Source organism: Caenorhabditis briggsae (assembly GCF_000004555.2).
Source record: "Caenorhabditis briggsae complete genome, chrX, whole genome shotgun sequence".
NCBI lineage: Eukaryota > Metazoa > Nematoda > Chromadorea > Rhabditida > Rhabditidae > Caenorhabditis > Caenorhabditis briggsae.
The window spans coordinates 4,154,613-4,179,733 of record NC_013491.2 but is presented as its reverse complement, the minus strand read 5'-3'; the positions used below and the strand labels follow the sequence as shown (position 1 = coordinate 4,179,733).

At 38.0% G+C, this 25,121-nt stretch overlaps 2 protein-coding genes and 1 non-coding gene across 3 annotated transcripts; 1 reads left to right on the top strand and 2 right to left on the bottom strand.

The window, feature by feature from the left end:
- Positions 1-3,326: 3,326 nt before the first annotated feature.
- Positions 3,327-8,042, bottom strand: CBG02074 (the record flags this gene model as incomplete). The annotated part of the gene is made up of 9 exons (XM_045239059.1): positions 3,327-3,671; positions 4,554-4,646; positions 4,692-4,844; positions 4,890-5,015; positions 5,882-6,136; positions 6,191-6,294; positions 6,341-6,421; positions 7,757-7,852; positions 7,898-8,042. 9 exons carry the CDS (start codon positions 8,040-8,042, stop codon positions 3,327-3,329), a joined length of 1,398 nt encoding a protein of 465 aa, XP_045092024.1.
- Positions 5,135-5,205, top strand: CBG28886. Its single transcript has one exon. It is a non-coding gene (tRNA).
- Positions 8,043-13,961: 5,919 nt separating the features above from the next.
- Positions 13,962-23,459, bottom strand: CBG02073 (the record flags this gene model as incomplete). The annotated part of the gene is made up of 19 exons (XM_045239058.1): positions 13,962-14,047; positions 14,641-14,876; positions 14,920-15,082; positions 15,126-15,207; positions 15,610-15,633; positions 15,986-16,069; positions 16,123-16,605; positions 17,704-17,817; positions 17,866-18,051; positions 18,104-18,293; positions 18,346-19,515; positions 20,028-20,242; positions 20,289-20,407; positions 20,457-20,523; positions 20,569-20,724; positions 21,072-21,198; positions 22,440-22,497; positions 23,029-23,123; positions 23,413-23,459. 19 exons carry the CDS (start codon positions 23,457-23,459, stop codon positions 13,962-13,964), a joined length of 3,702 nt encoding a protein of 1,233 aa, XP_045092023.1.
- Between the last annotated feature and the right edge of the window lie 1,662 nt (positions 23,460-25,121).

Genomic DNA, 25,121 nt, shown 5'->3' with positions numbered 1-25,121 from the left:
CTCTGCTCGTGACTAGTTCTTCCCTACCTACAGTACCCACCGGTGCTGCTCACACACCATCTTCCAAACCCATCCCGCCGTCCCCCGTCTTACCCCAATTAGACACCATCTCTCCTCCATCCGTCCCACCGTTCCCCCGCCGTTCCCCTCGTCGTCTCCCAATTAGACAAACTTCGAACGGCGCAATTCGAAAAACATACTGGGTGGCACGAGGGGAGACGGGTGGAAGAGCAGAGAAGGACTGTTTTTCCATCGATCCAAATGGGAATCTTTTTCTTTCTCTGCTCGTGACTAGTTCTTCCCTACCTACAGTACCCACCGGTGCTGCTCACAACCATCTCCCAAACCCATCCCGTCGTCCCCCGTCTTACCCCAATTAGACACCATCTCTCCTCCATCCGTCCCACAGCCCCCCCGTCGTTCCCCTCGTCGTCTCCCAATTAGACAAACTTCGAACGGCGCAATTCGAAAAACATAGTGGGTGGCACGAGGGGAGACGGGTGGAAGAGCAGAGAAGGACTGTTTTTCCATCGATCCAAATGAGAATCTTTTTCTTTCTCTGCTCGTGACTAGTTCTTCCCTACCTACAGTACCCACCGGTGCTGCTCACACACCATCTCCCAAACCCATCCCGTCGTCCCCCGTCTTACCCCAATTAGACACCATCTCTCCTCCATCCGTCCCACAGCCCCCCCCGTCGTTCCCCTCGTCGTCTCCCAATTAGACAAACTTCGAACGGCGCAATTCGAAAAACATAGTGGGTGGCACGAGGGGAGACGGGTGGAAGAGCAGAGAAGGACTGTTTTTCCATCGATCCAAATGAGAATCTTTTTCTTTCTCTGCTCGTGACTAGTTCTTCCCTACCTACAGTACCCACCGGTGCTGCTCACACACCATCTCCCAAACCCATCCCGTCGTCCCCCGTCTTACCCCAATTAGACACCATCTCTCCTCCATCCGTCCCACCGTCCCCCCGTCGTTCCTCTCGTCGTCTCCCAATTAGACAAACTTCGAACGGCGCAACTCGAAAAACATACTGGGTGGCACGAGGGGAGACGGGTGCGAGAGTAGAGAAGGACTGTTTTTTCATCGATCCAAATGAGAACCTTCTTCTTTTTCTGCTCGTTACTAGTTCTACTCTCTCCTCAATTAAACTCACCTCCTGATGTCGATCAAGAACTGCAGATTTCGTAATAGTCTTCAAAATGTGTTGCTGAAGGTCCTTCTTTGAGAACCCGGGTGAGGTTGGGACGTTTTTCTCGATACGTGGATCCAAAGCGATGTACGGGAGCTGAAACAATTTTAGATTTTGTTTTCTTAGTTGGCTACGCTTACCTCTCTCAGCCAAGCAGACTGAGCTCACTCATCCAACGATGCCCATTTTTTCTCGATATCCTTCACCAAATCGATCGATTCTGGATGTCTGGGATAGAGAGTATCGGTGTTGAATGCGGATTCAGTGTCTTCTGGAGCAGTGTCTTGAACACCGCCAGTCGAATTCATAGCACTGGTACCACCACCCATGGAGGAACCCGCGCGAGACATATATTCGAAGTGTCGAATGGCAACACACACGAATTGATAGTACAGAAGAAGGGGGAAAGTAAGAGAGCGAGAGAGTACAGGGAATGCGAGACAAGGCAGCGTGAGGGGATGGCTTGTGCTTTTTCGCCTATATGAAAACCGTATGATAATGTCCTTTTCTCTGTTCTTCTGTTTACGACACTGGTCTCATTTTTTGCGTCTACATTTTTTGAAGACAGAGAGGACAAGAAGCGAAACGATGAGAATATATATGAGGAGGAGAGCAATAAAATCCTACGATTTGCGGAAGAGACCAACCAATATACCAGTATTGGCTCGGATGAAAAAAAAGCGAATGAAAACCCCAGCAACGCCCATTATCCAACATAAAGGGAAGAAAGCATGAGATGTTGAGAATAATGCCAACTTTTGGAGGGGAGATCCACCGAAAAAGATAGTCGGAATGGGCTTTCAGGAGAATTCCGAAACTCAGAAACTATGGAGCTTTGAAAAATTCCGGTTTAACACATTTCGGAATTTTGGAATATTCTTGTTTTTCAAATTTCGGAATACTCCAGTTTTTAAAGTTTCGTAGTTTCGTAAGATTCTTATTTTGAAAATTTCGGATGTTTAGAAGCCTCGAATTTCCTAATCCCGGAAAGATGAAAGATTGTTAAATATTACCAAATTTCGAATTTTTGGATTTAATAAATTTTGGTATTTTGGAATATTCCAATTTTAAAAATTTAAAAATTTTGGAATTTGAAAAAATTTCAATTTTAAACTTTGGATTATTCGAATATACTGATTTTCAAAAGTTCGGAATTTCCAAACTTCGAAGTTTTTCAAAATTTTCGGGAGTTTAGTATTTCGGAATATTCCTTTTTCGAAAATTCTTGGAATATTCGGATTTTCGAGTTTTCAGGGCATTCAGATTATTTCAATTTTAGAATTTCGGAATTTCGGAATATTCTGATTTTAAAAATTTCGAAACTTCAGAATTTCTCAATTTTTCAACTTTTGACTATTCCTATTTTTGGAATTTTCGGTATATTCCTATTTTGAAAGCTTTAGGATATTCCGAAATTTAAAATTTTGAAATTTTGAGATATTCAGATTTTTGAAATTCGGGAACCCAAAGAAACAAAACTTCAAAAAATCCAGCATTACGGAATATGTTATTCGAAAAAAAGGAATTTCATAAAAGCGGAAACTTCATATTTTTAAAATTGTGAATGTTCTGATTTATAAAATTTGGGGGTTTTAGAATTTTGAGATAATCTGATAAATGAATTTTCGGCATTATCAGAATTATGATTATCCTTCCAAACATCCCCGGAGAGGGACTCAACGCCCAAAAAATAAGGTCCGAAGGCTTGATAATTTTTTTATTTCTTCAAAAAATTCAATGAAAAGAAACAGGTTATGAAACCGGGTGAAAATAAAATGAAAAAATTATAAATATCTCATTCTGAAATGAATGATAGTTGAGAATTCAAAAAAAAGGGATGGGATTTCTAGAGTTGCGGATTGCACTATTCGGGCGTCTGCAGTAAGCGAAAACTTGGTATAAAATGACTTGGAAATGCTGTTGAACAAACCCTACGGCAGTTTTGAGCTGGTAAAAAATTTAGGGGGGTTTAGCAAAAAAGGAAAGAATAACGGGAAAATAATGGGGGGGGGGGGGGGGGGGAACAGAAAGAACAGGGATCGAATCACCTTAAAAATTCAGAATTTCGGTCTCTCTCGTACACACTTACATATTGTTTTGATGTATCTCAAAAGGAAATAGATCAAGGAAACTAGAAGAAGAAGTGCAAAAGCACAGAAATAAAACAAAGAAGTGTGCAAGATGACCGAAAAGACGAGTTTTCAGTTGGACCGCGGTTTTCCCAGCCTTCGCTCAACATGTGCTCCACGTTGCCCCACGTTCCGTTGTGTGGATGAGCTGGCTCAATGCTGAGAATGTTCAGAAGCATTTGGTAGACGTCGACAATCTCGATTGGTCCGAATCGTTCGTTTTCTCGGAATGCTGGACCGCGAGCGACAAAGATTCCCTTCATATCGTCATGAGTTGGCTCCCATCCGGAAGCTTGTTTGGCGTCGATTGTTGGATCACCACTGTGTGGCACGGTTGGAAGTTCTTTCTGAAAATTTTTGGTTAAAATTTCATCGAATTTGCTTACTGTCAAAAACCTAAAATTGAAGAAATAAAGAATAATTTTTATAGCTACCGTGATTCCAGATCGTCAACTTTTAGCTCAATTATCTCAATTTCTGTGAAAGATATTAAAGTTTTACCAACTGATGAAATATTGTTGACATTATGATAAACAGCTCATCAAATGGCAAAGTTTCGATATCTTTCACATTAATCGTGATAAATAAATTTAAAGTTGACTGTATAAGATGACTCATCAAGAAAAAGCCTCAACGCAATTTTCTTTTTTGGTTTTATTGATTTTTATCAAAATGGATTGCTCAACGTAATCGACTATATCGAAGTCTATGAAAAAAATTCCTATTTTTTTAAATCGCAGTAGTAATTAATCAAATAATCGAATTTCCATTAAAATGGTCGGTGAATCACTTTTTTGACAGGAACTGCGATAAATCTGATCAGCGTTGTTTGGACTTATTATTTCACAGGCTTATCTGTAATTGGTACATCAGCTTTCTATCATTATATACAATTTTGGTACCGTGAAGCCTGTTTTAGATGGTCCCCTTCAACTTTACAGCCATTTTATCTCGGTTCTTGTCAAAGGTATAAAAAAATTGTCAACTGATAAAATGTCTACCATAATATCAATAGTTTTTGGTTAGATGATACATTTTTGACATTTTTCATAGGAATCGAGATAATTGAGCGAGCTCTTGACAATGAGGACCGTTCTATAAAGCCCGGAAGAATTTTCTTTCCGAAATCCTTTAATTCGAAATTCTAAAAATTTCCCGTTCCTCCTACGCATAATATCACTGCTTTTATGTTAGTCGCATCTTTCAAAACTCTATTCTGGTTTCCTTACCGTAACAACGCTGGTTCCTGGCTTGGTGATTAACACCACTCCGCTCATGAATCTCGATCCTTTCCAATGGAGTTCCTCTGGCAGTTCGGACATCTGTAAAAACCCAAAATTTTGAAAGTTCATTAGTTCTAAACCCACTCTATAGGTCTTAACGAATGGAGTATCGTTCTCATCGTAATCTCCCATTGGTGACCACACTTCGCAAACGCTGAATTCGTAATGGACAGTTCCTTCATCTTCTGGATTAGTGAACACCATGATCATGCTGTGAGAGTTGACAATCTTTTTGACCTGAAAAATCCAAATTTTTAATCATAAAGACTCTATGTTCCTTACCAAAGAGTAGTCTGGAAGACACTGTTCCATAAAGAATTGCTCTTCTTTTTGCAGTGGAGTGTAACCGTGATCAGACATGACAACCAAATTGGTGGAGGAGAATAGGTTGGCTTCTTCTAGTTTTTGCTGCAATGTAATATGTATATAAAGGGAGATAGGCGCGAGGAAAAAGAGAGTGTCCAGAGAAAAATAAAAAAAATGGAACTTGTTGGCTACTGCTTTGAATGCATATGTTTGGTATATAAGCATCGGTGGTTCAGTGGTAGAATGCTCGCCTGCCACGCGGGCGGCCCGGGTTCGATTCCCGGTCGATGCAATTTCTTTTTTGAATTTTACGAAGCCGTAAAACATGTGATAAAAGGGTTTCGCAACGTTAACACAATGTCTGCCAACAATTTATGTATACAAAAACATGTTCCAGTGGATTTCCAGTCATTTTGACCATTTTAAGGTGCTTGGATCTCGGCTGTCGAATTTCAGATCGCTTTGAAAATTTCCGAGGGCATAAAACAGATCTAAATTTGAAACTTTGCAAAAACAGAAGTTTTCGAAAGTTCATAGTTTTTCAGCATTGTGCCGATTTCTGAAAGACACCTCTTTTCGGTCTCTGTTTGTACTGGAAACGTGAAAAACTGGTGTCTATCAGAAATCCGAAAATGGCTGGTAAACTAGGAGTTTTCCCAAAATTCTGTAAATTACCTATTTTCATGTCTGTTCAACGTCCTTCGAGAGTTTCATAGTGTTTTAAAATTTGACAGCCAAGCTCCAGGATCTTGAAAAAAAGCAAAATGATTGAAATTTAACAGAAAAACATATCTTTGTGAATATTAAAGAATCGGTACTGTATGTGACACAAACTGATTTAAATGCAATTAGTTCCTATTGTGGAGAGCTTTTTTATAGCAGGTTTTCCCGGTTAATTTCATTTTTCTCAATATTTTTCTTGAATTGCTCAAAGATATTGAAGAATTTTAAAAATTCTCATTACTCACTTGCAGCTCATTGATATACAAATCGAATCTGGCAACCTCCTGCTCGACTTCATCAGATTCTGGTCCGTGCTCCTTCTGAGCATTTCCAATGTTGGCATATCGAATCAGGAACATTTGCTGCTTGTAAACTTGATATTTCGAAATTCTATTGACAATTTCAGGGAACACGTCTCTCAAGTTATCAGTCTGATGTGGGTCATCAAGATTGGCCCAACGTTTTTCCGGTACTTGAACAACCATATCGTAGAAGACGCGCTGAAAAATTGACACGGAATTTTAGAAAATGTTTTTAGAGTTGACGTACATGACAGTGACGAACCAGTAGCAGTGAACATCCACGCCAGCCTTTCCAGCGGTGTACCAAAGTGGAGCCTTGGCATCATCCCACCAAACATCTTCAGTGTCATTTGGTCCTAAACATACTCAATTTCAAAATTGTCAATTCATAGAGTCTTGTACCTGTTCCTCGTTCAAAAGTGAAGTTTGTCTTTCGATCCCACATGTAATCAGCTGTGAATCCATGGTTTTCGGTGTAGAGACCTTAAACACGTTCAATTGTAATTCGATGCACCTTGCGCTTGTCAGAACACATGTTGCATAGCATATTCATATGTATTTCGGAAGATATCACCCGAACCGCTGTTTTCATATATCACTCAGCTTGTCCCCCCTCTGGTCATGTTCCCTCATTTATTTTACGGAAAGAAGTGTGCAGTCGAAGATACATCTCTCCTCGTTTCTCGACGGCCCATTATTTTATTGCCACAAAAAAAGAAGAAGAAGAAACAGCCTCAGAGTTTTAAAAAGGAACAAAAAACGTCTTCAAACGGCTCGTTATCGCATGGGGGCTCCTTCCCGCCGCCTGTTCTAAAAGTGTTTTTTGTCGCTTTCTGAAAGATGACTTCCCACGCAGAGTAGCGATGCCGCAATGCCAACATGTGGAGAGTCATTAGCGATAATTTCGCAGGAAAAGATACGAGAACTATGATCTGATCTTCCAAATGACAAATGATGCTGAGTGAACATGTTGTATGTTTTGTCGGGGAAAAGTGATAGGATTTATAAATGACTGGGTGTATGTAGTCCCAAGTTGCTAAGTCAGCAAATTATTGAAATAATCAAACAAGTATATACAGTATCTGCCCATGAGATATACAAAAATGTATCTTTCAGTTGACTATCCACCAGTTTGACCATTTTCGTAAGGGTCTCGGCTGTCAAGATTTCGATCAATTCAAAAATATTACAGGATGTAAAACGAATATAGATGGGAAGCTTTGTATTTTCAAAATTTTCTGAAATATCCTATATTTTCAGCTATTTGCCGATTTCTGGAAGACATCTGTTTTCACGTTTTTGGCACAAAAATTGGTGATATCGGCAAATAGCTGAACCAACTAGAAATTTTCAATAATTCTGTGAATACAATGTTTTTGATCTAAGCCTATTTTACAACATCCTGAATTTTCAAAGTGATCCAAAAGTGGACGTTCGAGCCCCAGACTCCTGAAATGGTCAAAGTCAACTGAAAAACACTTTTTTATATATCTTGTGGACCGGTACTGTGAGCTTAAAAGTATGGACAACATGTACTGGTGTAAAAGCTTTTAAAAATGTACAGTATTAATTATCATTTTTGAAAAATATTTTCTCATTTCCCATGAATGATTTTGGTTCCAAAAAACGGCTGCAAAAGCACAAAATCGTTTGAAAAATGCTTAAGAAAGCTTCAAAACAAGCTCAAGTACGACCCGGTTTGTTTATATTGATTTTGGAAGTTTGGGATAATTTCAGAGCTTGGAGCAACTTTGAGTATTTTAGACTCTAATTATCCCATAATTGTCTACCCTCCATTAACCAGAAAAAAAATCATACCAGTAGACAAACTCATCCACTGAGGCCATGTATGTGTTGGAAACGATGGTGTCACATAGTCAACCTGAACACCGTTTGCGGCGAGGTGTCGGATTCCTGAAAGTTCACGAATTTTCTTCATTTTTCAAAACTGTTCCATACCGAAAGACGCATTTGGCTTGGTATTATTCAGAAGCGTTGCACCGTAACCATCAGCAAGAATGACGATGAGATTCTGTCCAATTGGATCCCGAACGACGGCGGCGACACCGACAACCAGTCCAAGGAGGACTAGCATCAGATTCATCTGGAATTGAGCAATTATTGGTGAAAAAGAGCCCACTCAACAAAAATAACACAATGTTGGAAAACAAAAACAAAAGACAAGACAAAAAAAAAACGAATGGGGAACACAAAAGATGTAAAAGATAGATATATGATGGGAGAGGTCCCCTAGGCGGGAAGATACACGCCAGAGTTCAAGCGGATATGACGATTTCAGGAAGATCTAGTGAAGCATGAGAAAAAAATTCTGGGCGAAGGAGACTTTTTGGGTTCCAACAGGTTGAGAAAAGAAGAAAAAACAGAAGACTTGAATGCTTGTTTTCGACTTTCTATGAATATTTTAGAACACATTCCTACATGTGTCTCTTTTTAGGAATCAGTGTCCCGATTCCCAAAAGACCCAAGAAAAATGTGAAAAGTACATACACTCTTGGCCAGACTTGTCTCAAAAAATAAAAATGAAATCTGGTCGGAAAAATGTGTCAATCCTGGTGGAAAATTTGAAATTAAGTGTCAATGGCAAATTCGACAGATAGAGACAACGAGAGATAGAGAAAGATCGTCTGCCGGTGTGAAAAACGATGACTGAGTGTAAAAAGCAAAAGCAAGTACGATGAGAAGCAGCAGTGAAGAAGTATGGGTGAAGAAGAAAAGAAGATCAAAGCGAAAAACGACTCGGTGAGATGAGGAAGGTCTCAGGAGCGGATGGGATTCGCATGAGGAGAGTAATCAATCGAGACTCTCGCGGAGAAGGATTTTTTCATTTGTTTCGTCCATTGAAAATTGGCGAGGACGAGCGGAAAATTGATTTGAGAAATGATTTTTTTTTGGTTTCTCACTGGGATTCTCAAATCTTCAAAATTTTGGGGGAAGCAAATCATTCCAAAACATGTATGGGGAAAAGAAAATGAAAATGAGAGTATGTCAAAATGATGGGATGAAAAATCAAAAAATTGAGATAAAGAAAAAAAATTAAACCAGAAGTGTTCGGATTTTTTTTTCAATATTTGGTAATTTTCCGAGTTTCAAAAATCTGAAAATACGGAAGTTCAGAATATTCAGATTTCTAAAATTTCGAAATTTCTCATCACAACTTTAAAAAAATTGAAAGGATTTGACAAGCAGATTTCTTCAAAACACAAAAAAATATTACAAGTAATCTGCTCGAGAGCCCGCAAGGAAACTTTTGCTTACTCATTTGACATACTGTAATCCAAAAAATTCTAGTTTCTGAATAAATCGGAAATGTAAAAAAAACCGTCGTAAAATTTTTTCCATTTTCTGAAATTCGAAATTTCTAAAACTATGTCATTATTTTTTAGAAATGGAGTTTTCAAATTAAGCTCCGCTTTTTTTCAAAATCAATTCTGAAAATAAAAAATATTCAGGTTACGGATAGTCTGAAACACTTCGAAAGTCCAACTTACCGTGTTTGCGTTAATGGAAGCCTATGTGTACTTTGAGCACAATTTTGAGCTTAATTATCTCTGTTTCTTTAAAGAATAGCAAAAAGTTTATAGCAGATGAAATTTTTATCATAGTGTTGCCTATATTTTATCAGTGAACATAATTTTTGTATATCTTATAGAAATCGAGTTAATTGAACTTAAAATATACATATGGTGAATTTCTATCAGAAAAACTAGTACAGTGCTATTAACAACAACTACAGTAATCCTTATAATTTCACAAAAATTACCGTTATTAAGGAAAATCCCACTTAAAATGCTTGATTCAAAACTATGAACATTCCCAAAGAAAACCATGCAAAATCATTTGATTCTCTCTGTTATAAAATTCCCATCCGACCCCCCCCCCCTCTCAGTAGGGTGGTCGCGTGAGTTGCCATAATAAAATTAAGATTACGGCATATGCGACAAGAGAAGCAATGACTAAATGAGTGAACCGCTTCTTCTTCTTCTCCCACTTCCGCTACTAAGTCATTTCATAGTTGTGTTCTTTTCCGCCATGGGGATTAGTTTTCGGGAGCCGACCCCTCCTCAGATTCTTGCACTCTGTGTTCATGAGAATACGAAATACACCAAAATTTTCCTCTGGGAAAGAATTTGGGGTTTTTGGATTTCTGGTGAAAAAGCAAAAGAGAAAATAGAATGAGGCACGATAAAAAGCGACAATTGCAATTTTAAACTTTTTACCACCAGTCTCCGGATGTAAGGAGTGCGCAAAAGTTGAAAGGGAATTGACAACGGATTTAATGGATACCGGTGTTCGTTACACAACGATTCTGGAAGCATTGGAACAACAGTTGTTGCGCAAAACTGCTGACGTGTAATCGTGCGCGGGACGACAACCGAACCAACTCGCCAGACGTGAAATATGATGAATCTGATTGCGGAACCCCGATGGATTAGATGGAGAAGAGTAAAGATTCTTCTCCCCCGGAGATAACCTGCGTTTTCAAAACTCCGACAAGGTTACGATGGAAATTTAAATGAAATGAAATGAAATTGACATGAGTGATGGGGGAGGAGAAATTAAAGGGGGTGGGGTAAACTTGATTTTGATTAGCAAGGTAGCCTTGATTGGAAAATCTTATGGGAAAGTCTTATGGGACAAAAAAAATAGAAGGAAAAAATGGAGAAGGGGGGGGGGCTGCTCCAAATATGGAAATTGTTCAATCAAGCAGTGGAAGCTCACATTTCACTTCCGACGGAAAGAGTTTTTGAAATAAGACCAGATGTATTTTTGGGCATTTCGGCAACAATTATTGTAGACAGTAAGCTTAATTATCTCGAATCTTATAAGTTATTTTAAAAGTCTTTCGAGTGATAAAAGATTTATCATAATATCACCAATTCTTTATTAGTTGTCAAATTTTCGATATCTCTCATAAGAACCGAGATAGTTGAGCTCAAAATGTACGTAAAAAATGAGCTTCAATTAGTGAAAACACGGTAATTGAAACGGTTTGAGCGGGATTCCATTGGCGGAAATACAGTATCAACAATAAAAACAAAACAAATTTTGCTTAATCTCAATTTTTACCTCGAGAAAAGTTTTTTGGGTTTATTCACAATAATCTGGAAAAAAAGTAGGCTTCAAATAATTTTATTAAGAAGAGAGCTACTGCATCCTTTCTAATATGTAGTGATCTTTTCCATCCACTCTTAAATTGAACAGAATTATCTCAAGTTCTATGAGATGGTGCTCTGGTAGAGGCTCTCTCAAAACGTAAACTTTGAGTTCAATTATCTCGGTTCCTATGAGAGATATCAAAAATTGGTAAACTTTAAAAATATTGGTGACATTATGATGAATATTTTATCAGTTGATCATTTTTTGATATCTTTCAGAAGAATCTAGGTTATTGAAATATACGGTAATTATTTTGAAGAAGAAAAAAGATATAAAATTATCTAATGATGTATTCAGTCATACAGTATTCTAAAACTACCAATTTGGACAGTTACACTATGTTTAGGCATAGATCAAAAGGTAAACTTTCAACAAACACTTGTGAAAAACGAGGGCCATGAGAGAAGAAAGATGAAAGAAAAAAGTCCAAACGGTTAGTACGAAATCTGTGTCGAGGGCTCCTGGCTGAGTGAAGAGCATGAAGTGTATAACAAAATGATTGTGGCAAGTAACAGCTGACACACGGTTTTTGCGTATCTTCTCTATCTGTCTTCTGGGATGGATGGCAACTGTGTTAGTGGAGATTGAGAGAGGGAGGTGGAAGAGTGTGTATGTTTGTGGATGTGATCCTGGCAGCGGAAATGCATGAATGATCGGTGGGGGGGGGGGGCGGGGGGGAATTCGGTGGGTGGTGTTGATAGGTACAAATAATCTTGGAATTTTTGAACACCAAAGCTCCAGTAAATTGTGAAAATGTAAGACATAAAATGAAACTGTGAGGAGAAATAAACTTTTGCTTTGATTTTTAGTTTAAAAGAATTAATCGCGTTGAGTAGATGTGGGCGTTTTGCTGTTGCTACAAAAGAAGAATATGAACAATAGATGGAACGGATGTAGTTTTGAGGTTACCGGTTCTGATTTTATTTGATTTATGAGTTTTTGTTTCACTTAATTGAATACATACAGTAACGGTCAGTAAGATACAATGGCGAGAAGTGGTGAGGAGAATTTTATAGAACATTTATAACTTTGTTCAAAATTGCTCAATTGACTTGAAATATTGCATGAGAATAGCTGTAAAATCCAAAAACATAAAAATCAATTTTTTGAAAATTTCTCATTTTTAGAATTTTCAAAGAAGTTTCAGCTGTAACAATGGTCAGAAAATTTAAAAAAAAATTTCCGGAATTTTTTCTGGCTTCGATTCTAGATGTCAAATGATTCTCAGTGTCCAAATTGGGCTCTCGAGCTATGATGCTCAGAACATAAAAGGTATGTGTCTGCATTTTTGCCGTAACTCAGCTGAAAATGTATTTTTGATGCTTAAAATTTCACAAATGATGTGTTTTGAGCTGTTTATCAGTTTTATGTTAAACGTTTTCAAATTGTAGGAACATTTTTTTTCACCTCTAGGGAAAATTTGTAAAATCTAAAAATGAGATAAATTTTTAACTACTCTGAAAATCCTGAGAATGAGAATTTTCAAAAAACCGATTTTTATGTTTTTGGATTTTACAGCTATTCTCATGCGAAATTTCAAGTCAATTGAGCAATTTTGAACAGAGTTATGAATGTTCGAAAAAATTCTCCTCATCACTTCTCGCCACTTTATACTTACAAAAACGTATTTTTCTGTTGTTTTCGGTCATTTTCATCATTTTCAGGAGTGTGGAGCTCGGTTGCCAATGTTTAGATCATTTCGAAAATTTTAGCGAGTTTAAAACAAACCTAGATTAAAAACTTTCCATGCACAAAATGTTTTGAGAATTCCTAGTTTTTCTGTTATTCGCCGGTTGTTGAAAGCTGCCCCTCTTAGCACGTTTTTGTTCTAGAATTGTGAAAAAATGGGTGTTTTTCAGAAATCGGCAAATAGCTGTAAAGCTTGGAATTTTCAAAAAATCTGGTGAATGCAAAGTTTCAATTCTGATCTGTTTAACACGCCTCTAGATTCTTAAAGTGATCGAGAGCTTGACTGCCAAGCTCCAGACTCCTGAAAATCATCAAAATGCTCGAAAATTGATTGAAAAACAGGTTTTGGTCTAATTGACCGGTCAAAAAAAAAAATCTAACTCGAACCAGTGCATCACCCTGTAACATCGTCCTGAAATTATTATAAATAATATTCTTTTGAGTTACCTGTGTAGCGTTAATCCAGAAAACGGACTAAAAGGAGAACCTGAAAAATGACTTTCTGTCATTGGGCTAAGAAAAAAGAACTCTACATGAGCTGCAACATCTGAAAAAAATCCGGAATTTTTGAGCCAGAAAGTTTTATTTTCTGTCATTTCCACATTCCATCTCTATGAGGTTTGCTTTTTGTTCTTATATTGTGCCAAGTGGCTGGTTGTTAAGATCAGAAAAAACAGCCGAAAAAATTTTTATCCATGGAAAAAAGGTCGACGGAAAAAAAGGTTTCAAGAAGTAAGTTTGTGTTTTTTTTCGAATGAAAAAAAGCAAAATGTCATCATCAAACGGGTTACAACCAGCATATTGCCACATTCAGATTTTCTACGTCAGGACATCGTTTAGAGAGGAGAAGGAGAGAAATGTAGCCGGGGGAGAAAAACAAAAAGAAAATCGAGATAGTTTGGTCAAAAGCAACTACGCAGTTTTATCAGGAGACGCAAGAAAAGTCGGCACGGGGGAAAGAAGCAAAATAAGGGGCCCAAGCATTGTTTTTTTCTGAATAAGATGGGAGATTTTCAGGCAGAACCAAAAAGACAAATAAATGGGAAAATGGGGAATTCGGGGAGGGGGGAGTTGAGATCACAAAATGCTATTCGTTGGGGGTGGGGGTTCACAAAAAAATTATTGGAGACGAGAAAAAAAAAGAATTATATCCAGATTAGTAGACGGTGCTGATAGATCGCAAGAACTCCACAGCATCTTTGTCTTCCTTGCGGCTGTTCAACACATCCAGCACGTCTTTGGCTGAAAATTGTTTTTTTAAGACAGTATTCGTAAAGCACAGTTAGCATAGAGAACTACAATAGTCTGAAAGAGTACAGTAATTTGGGAAAATTGGGGAAACGAGAGATATTTAGGAAACTATAATTTCAGGTGCCGAAGGGAATAAAAAAGGATAGTCAGAAAGTTCATAATAGCTACAGTAATCTAGAATACAACGGAACAATGGAAGCTGCAGTTATTGAAAAATATGACTTTAGAAAGGCTGCAGACAAAAGCAACTGGTATTTTACAGTCATCAAATTTACAGTAATATAGGATGTTACAGTAATCTAGGATATCACAGTAGTCTAGAATGTTACAGTAGTCTAGGATATTACAGTAGCTTAGGATATTACAGTAATGAAGGTTGCAACAGTAATCTAGAATATTACAGTAATCTAGGATATTACAAAATTAATTACAAGGAGTAGAAAACCTGATTGCTAAAGATTACTGTAATTTGAAAAAAAACTGGAATTCAGGGAACCCCCTTGAAATACTATTTCTTAGGAAACGCCAGAATTGATATGCCTAGTAATCCTGAAACTACCGTATGCCAGGGTCATAAATGAAACTCACTGTTAGACACTGGTTGGATGAGAATGAGATTGAACTGTCGGAGAGTGCTTCCCCCAGTAGCGCCGAATCCCGGGACCTAAATAATAGTTTTTTAAAAATATTTTTAAAATCTTTTCCCACATCATTAAGTTCCAGAAATGCCTCTCCAGCAAAATCATTGGATCTCAAGTAATCATGATCCATTACAGTGAAATGAAGCATCGCGGTGGATGGCGGGTTTGGTGGGATGTGGCTGAAAATCGAGAGTTAAAACAGACTCAAATTTTGAATCCTACAATTCAAAGGTTTCGTCAAATATCGGATTCAACGATTTCGAAACTACTTTCGTCTTGACGACGGGGACTGCTGGGTAGCGGAACTTTGGAATGATTTCGATAACGACGAATGGGTCGGAGAGACCGTTTGAATCAAGCGCAATGATTTGCTTGGCTCCAATAACTGAAAAAAATTAGTTTGTATGAATTGAGATTCAGTTGAATACCATCAAGAACAAGAGTTTGTGCATTTCCATTGTAGTACGCTCGCACATTAAGAATTCCATATTTACATTCGCTGACTTCGTTCTGAATGAAGATTCTATAATTAATCGAACACATCTACCTGTCATTCACTATACTAATTACACAGTTATAGACAGCAGAGTTTCAGCCAAGTGATGCATGCAAAATAGATATACTACAAAAAGGAGAAGGAACACATTTTTTTTTTTTTGAAAATATAATATCTTTTTCTTGCACTTTCTAAGCACCGAAAGCATTTCAGGAGAAGCTGATTGAAATATAAATAATCGGGGAAAAACGCGACTAGCAAGAATAGCTTGAAAAAAAATCACAGTCCAAAAAAAAAACTGAATTATTAGAAGAAGCACCGCAGAGGCAGGTGATAACTATGGAAAATCCATTCATTATTGTTTTTTAAAAAAAGAGAGGTTTTCATTTTTCTCCTCTCTTTGTGGGCCAACTTACTCCATATTGGTGATCAGCAAGCGCCTAAAATGGGTGGGTGTGAGTTCTTTTAGTAACTGAGGAGGATTATATTGTCAGTATTTGTGAGTGGGGGCCGTGAGTCACAATTACAAACTGTGCGTGTCTGTGTTGGAAGATGAAAAAAAGCGTTAAGAAAAATGAAAAATTGATGCGCGCCTCAATGGGTGCACTCAAAAAGTAGGATAAGCGATTAGATATCAAGCCGGAAAAAATTAGAGAAAATGAAAAATATAAATATAAAACACTTTGTGTGAATAGGTGCGAAGACAAATAGTGAGTGTTAGTAAAGATAGCGATAGATAAAAGGGACAGATGTCTGAAAAATGGTTCTGTTGCTGAGATTATGAAACGATACCTGCTGTTTGAGAAGATCCTTGTAGTATTTTTCAATGAGTTGTTCCGTTGCTGTTTGGTTCAGGGAGAGGATTTTGACCAGTTTCTGAATTTAATTCATTAAAATAGTAATTTTGATAAAGCTTAATTAAACCATACCATATGATCTGGGTTTGTCTCCAGAGCCTCCATGGAGAGCCCTTTTCCGCCGGCATGGAAGAATTCAACAAGCACGTGCCACGCTTCGAAGAGTCGATGATAAAACGATGGCTCCATTCCGACATTTTCAGAGACACACTCCCTGAGAAGCTTCACAACGATTGAGACTTGTGCACTCATGACTCTCAAGAAGTTTCTGTGCAGCAAGTTTTTGTGGACAGCAGAGAGCTCAATGTCCAACTGAAACATTATTCTTTCGAAAAAATAAATAGGTGAATTGTGTGCTACCATATCAGTCAACGGCTTTAGTGAGTCTTCAACGAGTTGAGCGGTCGGGCTCCACGCGAGATGAAACACGTGCTTCTTCATCTGTGGTAGAAGACGTCCGGTAAGCAATCCAACGATTCGATCGATTTCTGAGCAGATGAAGTTTTCGCACTGCTCGAGACGGTTTTCGATTTCAGACTTCCAGAGATGATTTCCCTGAAATTACATATTGGAATTGAGAAGGGGGTAGGGGCATGAAAATATATTTATAGAATTTTCGTTTTTTCCTTTCGAGGAGTTCCCATTGTGAGTCCATTGTTGAAGGTCCCGTAAACCGGTTTCATATACGGTAGCTGCCGATAAGATACCGTATTTCCTCTAATAGAAGCCCATGGGCGTCTATTTTTTAACCACTCTCTCATGGAGGGCTTCGATTAGAGGCGGGCTTCAATTAGAGGGTGGGCTTCAGTTTTTCAAGGATCAATTTTCAAAAAAATGTTTGCTCAAAAAATCAGAAATTTGACAATTCGGAAGTTAAAAATTCTGAACTTCGGTTTTTTTTTTCAAATTCAAAGTTTTCATTCTGCAATTCTAAACTCCGAAATTTCGAATTTCTGAAACTCTGAGATTCCAGAATCTCAAAATTCGAAATTAAAGAATTCTGTAGATCAGAAATTGAGAAATTTTTGAGTTCTAAAATCACAGTTCCAAGAATTCTGAAATTTTTAATTACTCTATTTTTTTCAATAAAAGCCCAAGGGCTTCAATTAGAGAGTGAACTTCTATTTTTTGAAGCACCTCGCGGGGTGGGCTTCTATTAGAAGTGGGTTTCTATTAGAGGAAATACGGTATACAAAAACATATTTTTCAGTTGTTATCCGGCCATTATTTCCAATTTCAGGAGTCTGGAGCTCGGTTATCAAGTTTAGGACCACTTTGAAAATTTTGGAGGGTGTAAAACAAACCTAGACATATTCCAAGTTTTTTAGCTTTTACAAACCTTGGAAAATTTTAGTTTTTCAGCAATTTTTGAAAGACCCTTTTTGGTCCTTTTTCTACTGAAAACTTGAAAAAACAGGCTTCATTTAGAGACCGACAAATCGAAAAAATAGAAAATTTTCGAAAATTTCGTGAATGCAAAGTTTTCCATCTAGGTCTGTTACACCTTCCAAAATTTTTAAAATGTTTGGAAATGTGACAACCCAGCTCCAAACTCTTGAAATGGTCAAAATTGTCAAACATCAACTGGAAAATCCGTTTTTGTATGTATTATTGACCGCTACAGTAATTATTCATATTCAGAATCATTCTTACATTGAGCCGACTTGCATCACGTTCATAAGCCAGCGACATATCATCCATATGAAGCTTCTCAGTGATGTTCAGACTACGACGCACTTGTTCACAATTGTTGATGGCGGCACAGAGCTGGAATACATAAACTTCTATGTCTCATATTCTACCGTACACCCCTACCAAATGTAGAAGCTGCGATGGAATGAAAGTCTGAAGCTCCTGTGTAAATCCTTCCGCTTCCAAACCAGAAATAATTTTTTGACAGTATACAGTAACAATTTCGCAGATAACGTCAACCAAAAGACTGGTGTACTCGATTTTCAAGCCGGCATCATTGATATCTACTCGCTCCCAAAATACCGTGAACTGTAATTTAAAGGTTTAAGGTTTCCATAAATTTTCTCCGATTTCATAATACCTGCTCAATAATATGACAGATATCAATATGGCTGCTTGAGTGACGCATGTCGTTTGATGATGTGGAAATCGGCATATCGAGCTGGCAACTGAGATTCACACGAGCAAGTGCTTTATCTTTCGCAACCTCTAGAAACTTTTTGATACCTTTGTTGAAGATTGCATACCATTCGGATTCATCACGGACGCGTCTGGAAAAATCAATAATTTGTTAATGTCATACTTTGTAGTAAAATAACTTACACTCGATTGGCAAGTCTATAATTACGAAGCTCAATGAAAGCCATATGAATGCGCATCAGATCAATCAAGTCATCATCGTTTGGTGGATCCTGTGCAGCCGAGATTCTCATTTGAGACTTGAGATCCATTTTCTTCTCGCTCATCAGTTCAGAAGTCAAATATTCAGTGAGAAGCCGATCAAAAGTGTTTAAAGTCAACTGAGAATAGTCGATTCTTGCGACTTCACGGATGACTGCAGCGTAGTGCAGGAAACGAGAGCATTGAACGTTTACTATATTAAGCAATTTGAGAAGTTCTTTGCATGGATCTGGATCCTGAACGTATTCAATAGTACGGTCAATGTAGTCTTCTGCACTCTTGACAACAAGAGACTCTAGGTGTGCATGGAATGGACGCTTGTATGGGAGATACTTCTGGTAGAATGGTGATTCACGGAGAGCACGCATACACTTGATTAGGCTCGAGAATTCCTCGCCGCTATTTCTCTTGCTTGGAGTGAACTTCTCGCGATGTTCAATCATCATACGTTTGCAATAGGAATCGAAGGAAGAGAACGAGTCGGTGAGCATGTCTTCTTCCTCCTTGTCCAAAGTAAGTGGTTGCCATTTGTCAATGATCTTCTGGAGGGTCTTATAGAGAAGGGAGAATGAAATGTCGATGTGGATCATGGAGTGGAACGCAAGCCAACGGCACATGGCTAGATGAACATCGGTGAGATCTCCTTGGATGGCATGTTGACGGAGGATGAGCATAGCTCTTTCAGGATAGACACCATCCCAGAAGCGAACTGGTTGGCCAGTCTGACGGATTTCGTATAGGGCAAACTGACGGAGAAGCTCGATGTGTTCCTTCACATCCAAAGTCTCATCATCGTCTCCAGCACGTCCTTCCTCTTTGGTCGACAGCCAGATCTTCAACTTTACTTGCCCACTGACCTTGCTCTTTTCGGATCTTGGTTGAAGAGTGAACCATTGTTCCAAACCTTCCGGTGGAATCGTTTCAAGTTTCAAGTTGATGCATCCGAGGAAGTCGTCGGTGCAATCGTCAGAGTTGGCACGAGCACTTTGGGTGACTTCTTTGAAGTATCTTCCGATTCCTTTCAATCCTCCAGTGATCTGATTGAGGGAGGAAACTGCGTCCAGAACGGATTGCTCTTCATCATCATGATCCCTGAAATAGGAATTTGGAAATATCTGTAACTTTACTTTGAAAAAAGAAAATTGGAATTTTCAAGAGAGTTAGTTTAAATGTCCATTCGAAAATGATTTGTGCTCATTTTCCCGCAAAACTCCCCATCGGAATTTTGATTCTCTTTTCTGAATTTTCGAGACCTATATTTTAACTCTATGACATTTTCAGACACTTTGTTGAGACGATTTCTCGCCATTACCAAAATTAGACATTGTTCATAAAACCTGACATCAGATTTATGCTCAAAAAGGTTCAATTGAACATCAGACAAAATTATGTAACCGCTCTAAAACGAGCTGTTCCTATACGTGCACTTTGATCTCAATTATCTCGATTCCCATGAGAGACATCAAAAATTAGTCAACCAATAAAATATAGGTGATATTATGATTAATAAGTTATCAGTTGACAGGCTTTTTGATATCACTAATCTAGATTAAAATAACTGAGCTCAAAATGACAAACTAGAATTTTTAAGTTTTATCTCTTACCAGATATCAATATGGAACTGATCACGATGCACATCCTCGACAGCGAATTGGAATCTTTCACTCCATTTTGGGTTCAACGTTTTCTTCTGGACCGAGCTAGCTTTGATGAGTTTGGCTGGGATGGTGCATGTGTCTTGGGGCTTTCCCTTCTTGTTGACTTTACGACGGAACGATCCTCCGAATCGATGCATGAGACCATCTTTCTTTCCATGGAGCTGAAAATCTTACATTTTTGATTATTCATAATTATTAGATGTCTACCATTCTTGGCGACTTTGCTTCCTGCTCATCCTTCTCCGGGTGAGCTGTTTCGGTCATTGGTTGGTTCTCCTTGCGTGTTCCAGGAACTACTCCCATCATGGCAAACGGATCGCTGAAGCCTGAAATTGCCGATTTTATGCTTCAGCCTTCTGAAAGTTTGGTACTAACCATTTACGTCTTTTGCAATCAAGTCCTTGGCCTCGAGAAGAAGGATATTGAGCAAAACACTTGGTGGCTGAAATTGCGACAGGTGACTTTTTTGCTACTAGATATACTGTACCTTGTTTTGTTTGGCTTTTTCCATGAGCGCTGTGTGAAGCGCGGCATCACCTTGGAACGCATTACGCACGTATTTGTACAAGCTCTCCTGACTTTCTTCCACATCTCCCTGTCCTAGTTTGTGGGTAATCGTGTACAACGCCTCCACATAGAGAGCCTGAAAAAGAAGAAGCACTTGACTAAATACGGGAAAAAAAACCAAAAGAAGATTTTTTGTGTGTGTGCAAAAATAACAAAGTAACAAGTTAGAGTACGGGGAAAGGGGGAAAACCAAAAAAGATGAGTTTCTCATTGGGAAGAGTGTGTAGGGTGTTTTACATTTTGTGTGTGAATACTGAATATGAATATATACTGAAACTCAAAAATAGTTAGAAACTTCCTAGAGCCGGAGCTCTCTATAGCAGGCTGTTAGCAAATATACCTGAAACTATAAAAAATGGATAGTAAAGAAGTTCAGAAGATTTGGGTTCTTAAGACCCGAGAAATATTCTAAGTTCTAGTTACCTCTATCTGCCTCTTGTCTCCATTAATGCTCAAATTCTTGATAGTGTACAACTCGTCATCTCTGTCTACGTCTCCATCACCTGGAGCTGTAACCTTCTCGAAAAAGTTGCCATCCGACGATTGGACTCTGGAAAACGCGAATTAAAAATTTTTAATTTCATTTTTCTTGTGCTCTCTACTTGCAACTATACGTTTTTTGTCGTCATAGTTTATACTCTTCTAAATATATATTTTCTTATTTTATTTGCACTTCCCACCCTCTCCATTTTCTTCTTTAATGAGTGACCCCTCCTAGATCAAGAGATGAGCTCCAATAGTCTTTCAAAGGCCAGGAGCTATTGACGAAACCTACATCCAGAGAACAAGCCCCACTTAAAAATACATTGAAACCGAACGTGGTGTTGTTTAGAGGGAAACGAGAGGTTGGTTCAAACGAAACATATGTATTGGCCGTTTGAAAAACGAGAAAAACGAGCAAAACGAAAGGAAAAGAACGGAAAAGGTAAGGTAAGACCGGAGAGGAAATCCATTCGATTTCAATGGACACGGGTCTTCGTTGTTTTTCGTTGGGGTTCACTTCGAATTCTGGTTCGCTAGAATATGTATGCGCTTTTACATTTAGACTGAAAATAGTAGTGTTCAGTGTGGAGCTGAAATTGATGAGAATGGAAGAAACGATATAAAATAGTGTTGATAAACATTCAAGCTACAGTATTATTCAATCGGTAAACAAAAAATTATTCAAATCGACATTTAGTAATTTTTCACTATATTCAGGAGTCTAGAGCTCGACTTTCAAATTTTCATTCTCAGTGCAAAAACAGGCAAAAAGGAGTGTTGCTGGAAAACTAGGAATTTTCAAAAAATTCTTAGAATGCAAAGTTTTTAATCTAGATCTGTTTTACACCGTGCAAAAGTTTCAAAGTCATCGGAAACTTGACAGCTGAGCTCCAGACTTCTGAAAGTGATCTAAAATGCTGGAAATCAACTGAAAATTTTGTTTTCGTATATCTCATTGACGGGTAATGTTTTGTTTTGGCTTATCGTTTGGATTTCATGAATAACTTAGATTTCGGTAGACCTTTCTGTGCCAAAATCGATACTTGCTTGTTTTGAGCTTTATAGCTTTCCAAAGCTCTAAAATATTTATTGAAAAAAACTAAACAACTTTAAAAATTTTTGTTCATACAAAAAATTTGATTTTCACCAAATACCGATGAATTTCACATTTCGAATCTTTAGTATCGATATGATCCCATAAAAAAGTCAAATACAAAAAATTTAACGAATTAAGATCCGAAAAAAATAGAAGATCAAACCAAATAATTTAGATGCTAAAAATTAAAAGCAATCTAGTAACCAACTTACTGTTGACGTCGACGAAGCTTTGCACTTCGGGTCCGACGTGGCTTCATCATGAAGACACCTAGAAATGGAAACGCATCCGCGAAGAGAGCCCTGTCTCGCGGACAACTGCCAATATTCAGTGTGGAGTCGAGTGTGCCGCAGGCGTGTTTGCCCTTCGGCCCGCCCACCGGAGAGGAGACCGCGACTCAAGCCCAAACAACTTTCAGAAGGCGCTCCAAATAAGCAATTTTCAGCTGCTTCGGAGTTTTTTTTCTCCTTCTATGATACCATATATCCAGAAAATTATCGGAAGACAAAATTACTCGGGAGAGAGGGCTCAGAAGTTCCGAATGCGTCATTCGAGCAAGGCGCGCGCGCTTCTCATAATTCTTCCAGATGAGACACCGCCGCCGTCTTATTCGGTTTCAAAACATTGGGGGCCTAATTAGCTGTGTCTCATCTCTTCACGATGGGCGGTCACGCGTGTAATTAACAAGGACGAATTCCTTGTTTTTCCAGTTTTGGATTCTAGACGGAATTACTGAAATTGAGGAGATTTCTGTAAAAGTGTGGTCCAAGAAATGAAGGAAAAAAAAACTTCTTGTCTTACAAGATTCATAAATATTCGTGTTATTTTTTTCTTCTAGAGAATTGTCAGTGGCATTCTTGTCGCGAGTGTCTAACTCAGTTTTCAGCGCCTTTTTTCTGAAAATAACATCTCCCACTTCTGACCGATCCAACAGAAAAATGAACAAAAAAGTCACTTTTTTTCGTTCCAAAATTCAGGACCACACAGAGTCAATTTCAATATCTTCTCTCTTCTTCTATTTTTGTTCCTCGAAACCCGATAGTTGTGCGTCGCCATCATGGTCACATCTGGTTCGTTCCCAAACACACTAGTCAAATTTCATTCAAAAGTGTCAATGTGGAAATCTCGACCGCCTACACGGAAGGCTTAGAATAATGGAATTTCAAACGGGAAACTCATACGCACGTATAAACTATAGCACTCCGGATATTAAACTTCTTTCCCGGTGACATCCGGAGGGCATGAGTAGTGAGTTGTGAAGTATATGAAGGTTTTTTTCTCGATTAAATAATTTATGAGTGCAAACGAAACTTCGAGCGGGGTTTTTCACATCTTCTTTTTCGAAAATGTAATTTACATGTGCAGCAAGTGAGAGAGCGTCACTCACACCTTCTAAATTGCTCATTGAGTGAATTATATATCTGCGAACTGGCCCGGGGTTCGTCTGATATCTGATCACGCCCCTGCCGATTGTTTTTCAGTTTTTCAGCTATTCTTCCTACGTCAAAAAATATTTATAATATTTTTTTCGGCTCTCGGGAGCCAGTTTGGGGGGTTTTCTAAAAATTTGTAAAACTCTTGTCATCCAAATTTCACCTGTTTATGAAAACAATTTTTGTTTTTCAGCTGAAAATCTGGGTTTTTGTTGAGAAAAACTAAAGTTTTTAGAATTTTTTCTGTTCTCGAACCCTTGCCAATTACAAATGGGACACTCTTAGCAATTGAACACTTTCTAATTCAGGAAATCCGCCATGTTTATTTGCTCTACGTGCAATTTTCTAGACCTGTTCTTGACTCCTCGAGGGCATTGTTTCCTTCCTGTCGTTATATATGGCGTCATATTAGGACAACGCCTCAGGGGGCTCTTCGGGTAATACTAGACGTAAAGGGATCTTCATTTATCTTTTCTATCCCTTCATGATATTTTATTTGAAATAAAATTGAGGGGTTTAGCAGAAAGGACAATTTCTACAGAAGGAAATGTCTTATGGAAACGCGTGGGTGATGGAAATATTGGACACAAAAACGAGAAAAAAAACTAAAGGGGATAAAAAGTAATTTTGGCAGGGAACCCTGACAAATCCTGCACCGATAACTTTGAGGGATGATATAAGATGGTTCCGGAAACAGTTATAGGTACTCATACTCAGGAGATGAGCAATAAATGTGTAGAGAAGCACAGTAGTAACTAGTAGAGTACAAAAGCTACTATGTATTAATGGTCCAAATATGATTTTTGGTGGAAGAGGGGAGTTTTCGCGCCAAAAACGGCAATTTATCTTTAACACTTTAATGGAGTGTCACTCGAACCTCCCAATTTGAGACGATATATCTCATTTCCATGAATTACTACCAAAGTGTGGTTAACTGAAAAACATTAATCAGAATATGATAAACATTTTGTTAATCAGCCACTTCTTGATTGGTTTTACAAGAGATAAGATATTTGAGCTCAAAGTTAAAATGTTTGGGTGGCACTCTAGTGAAGCGTTATAATCATATTTTTTTGGTCCGAGAAAGAAATTTTGAAGCTCATTTTCAGAAACCAGTTTAGTTTCAAAAAATCAGAACGCAAGTTACATCTAGAAATCATGGAACCGAATAGAAACCATGAAAATGCATGTTCTGCAATAACCTGTCAAAAAAGAGCTTTCACGCTATTAGTTTTTTTTTTCTTGGCTTTTTTCAAACACAATTAAAAATTATAAACGGATAGTGAAACATTTAACACTAAAAAAAACTTCTTTTACTCAAAAAAAAAACATCACAACAACTGTCTGAGTATTCTATTTAGTTCCATAGATACCGTTAACCATATTAACATAATCATTTTTACGGAGATCATATGATTTTTTTATAATTACTACTATTCAGATAAAACAAGAATATTTTCG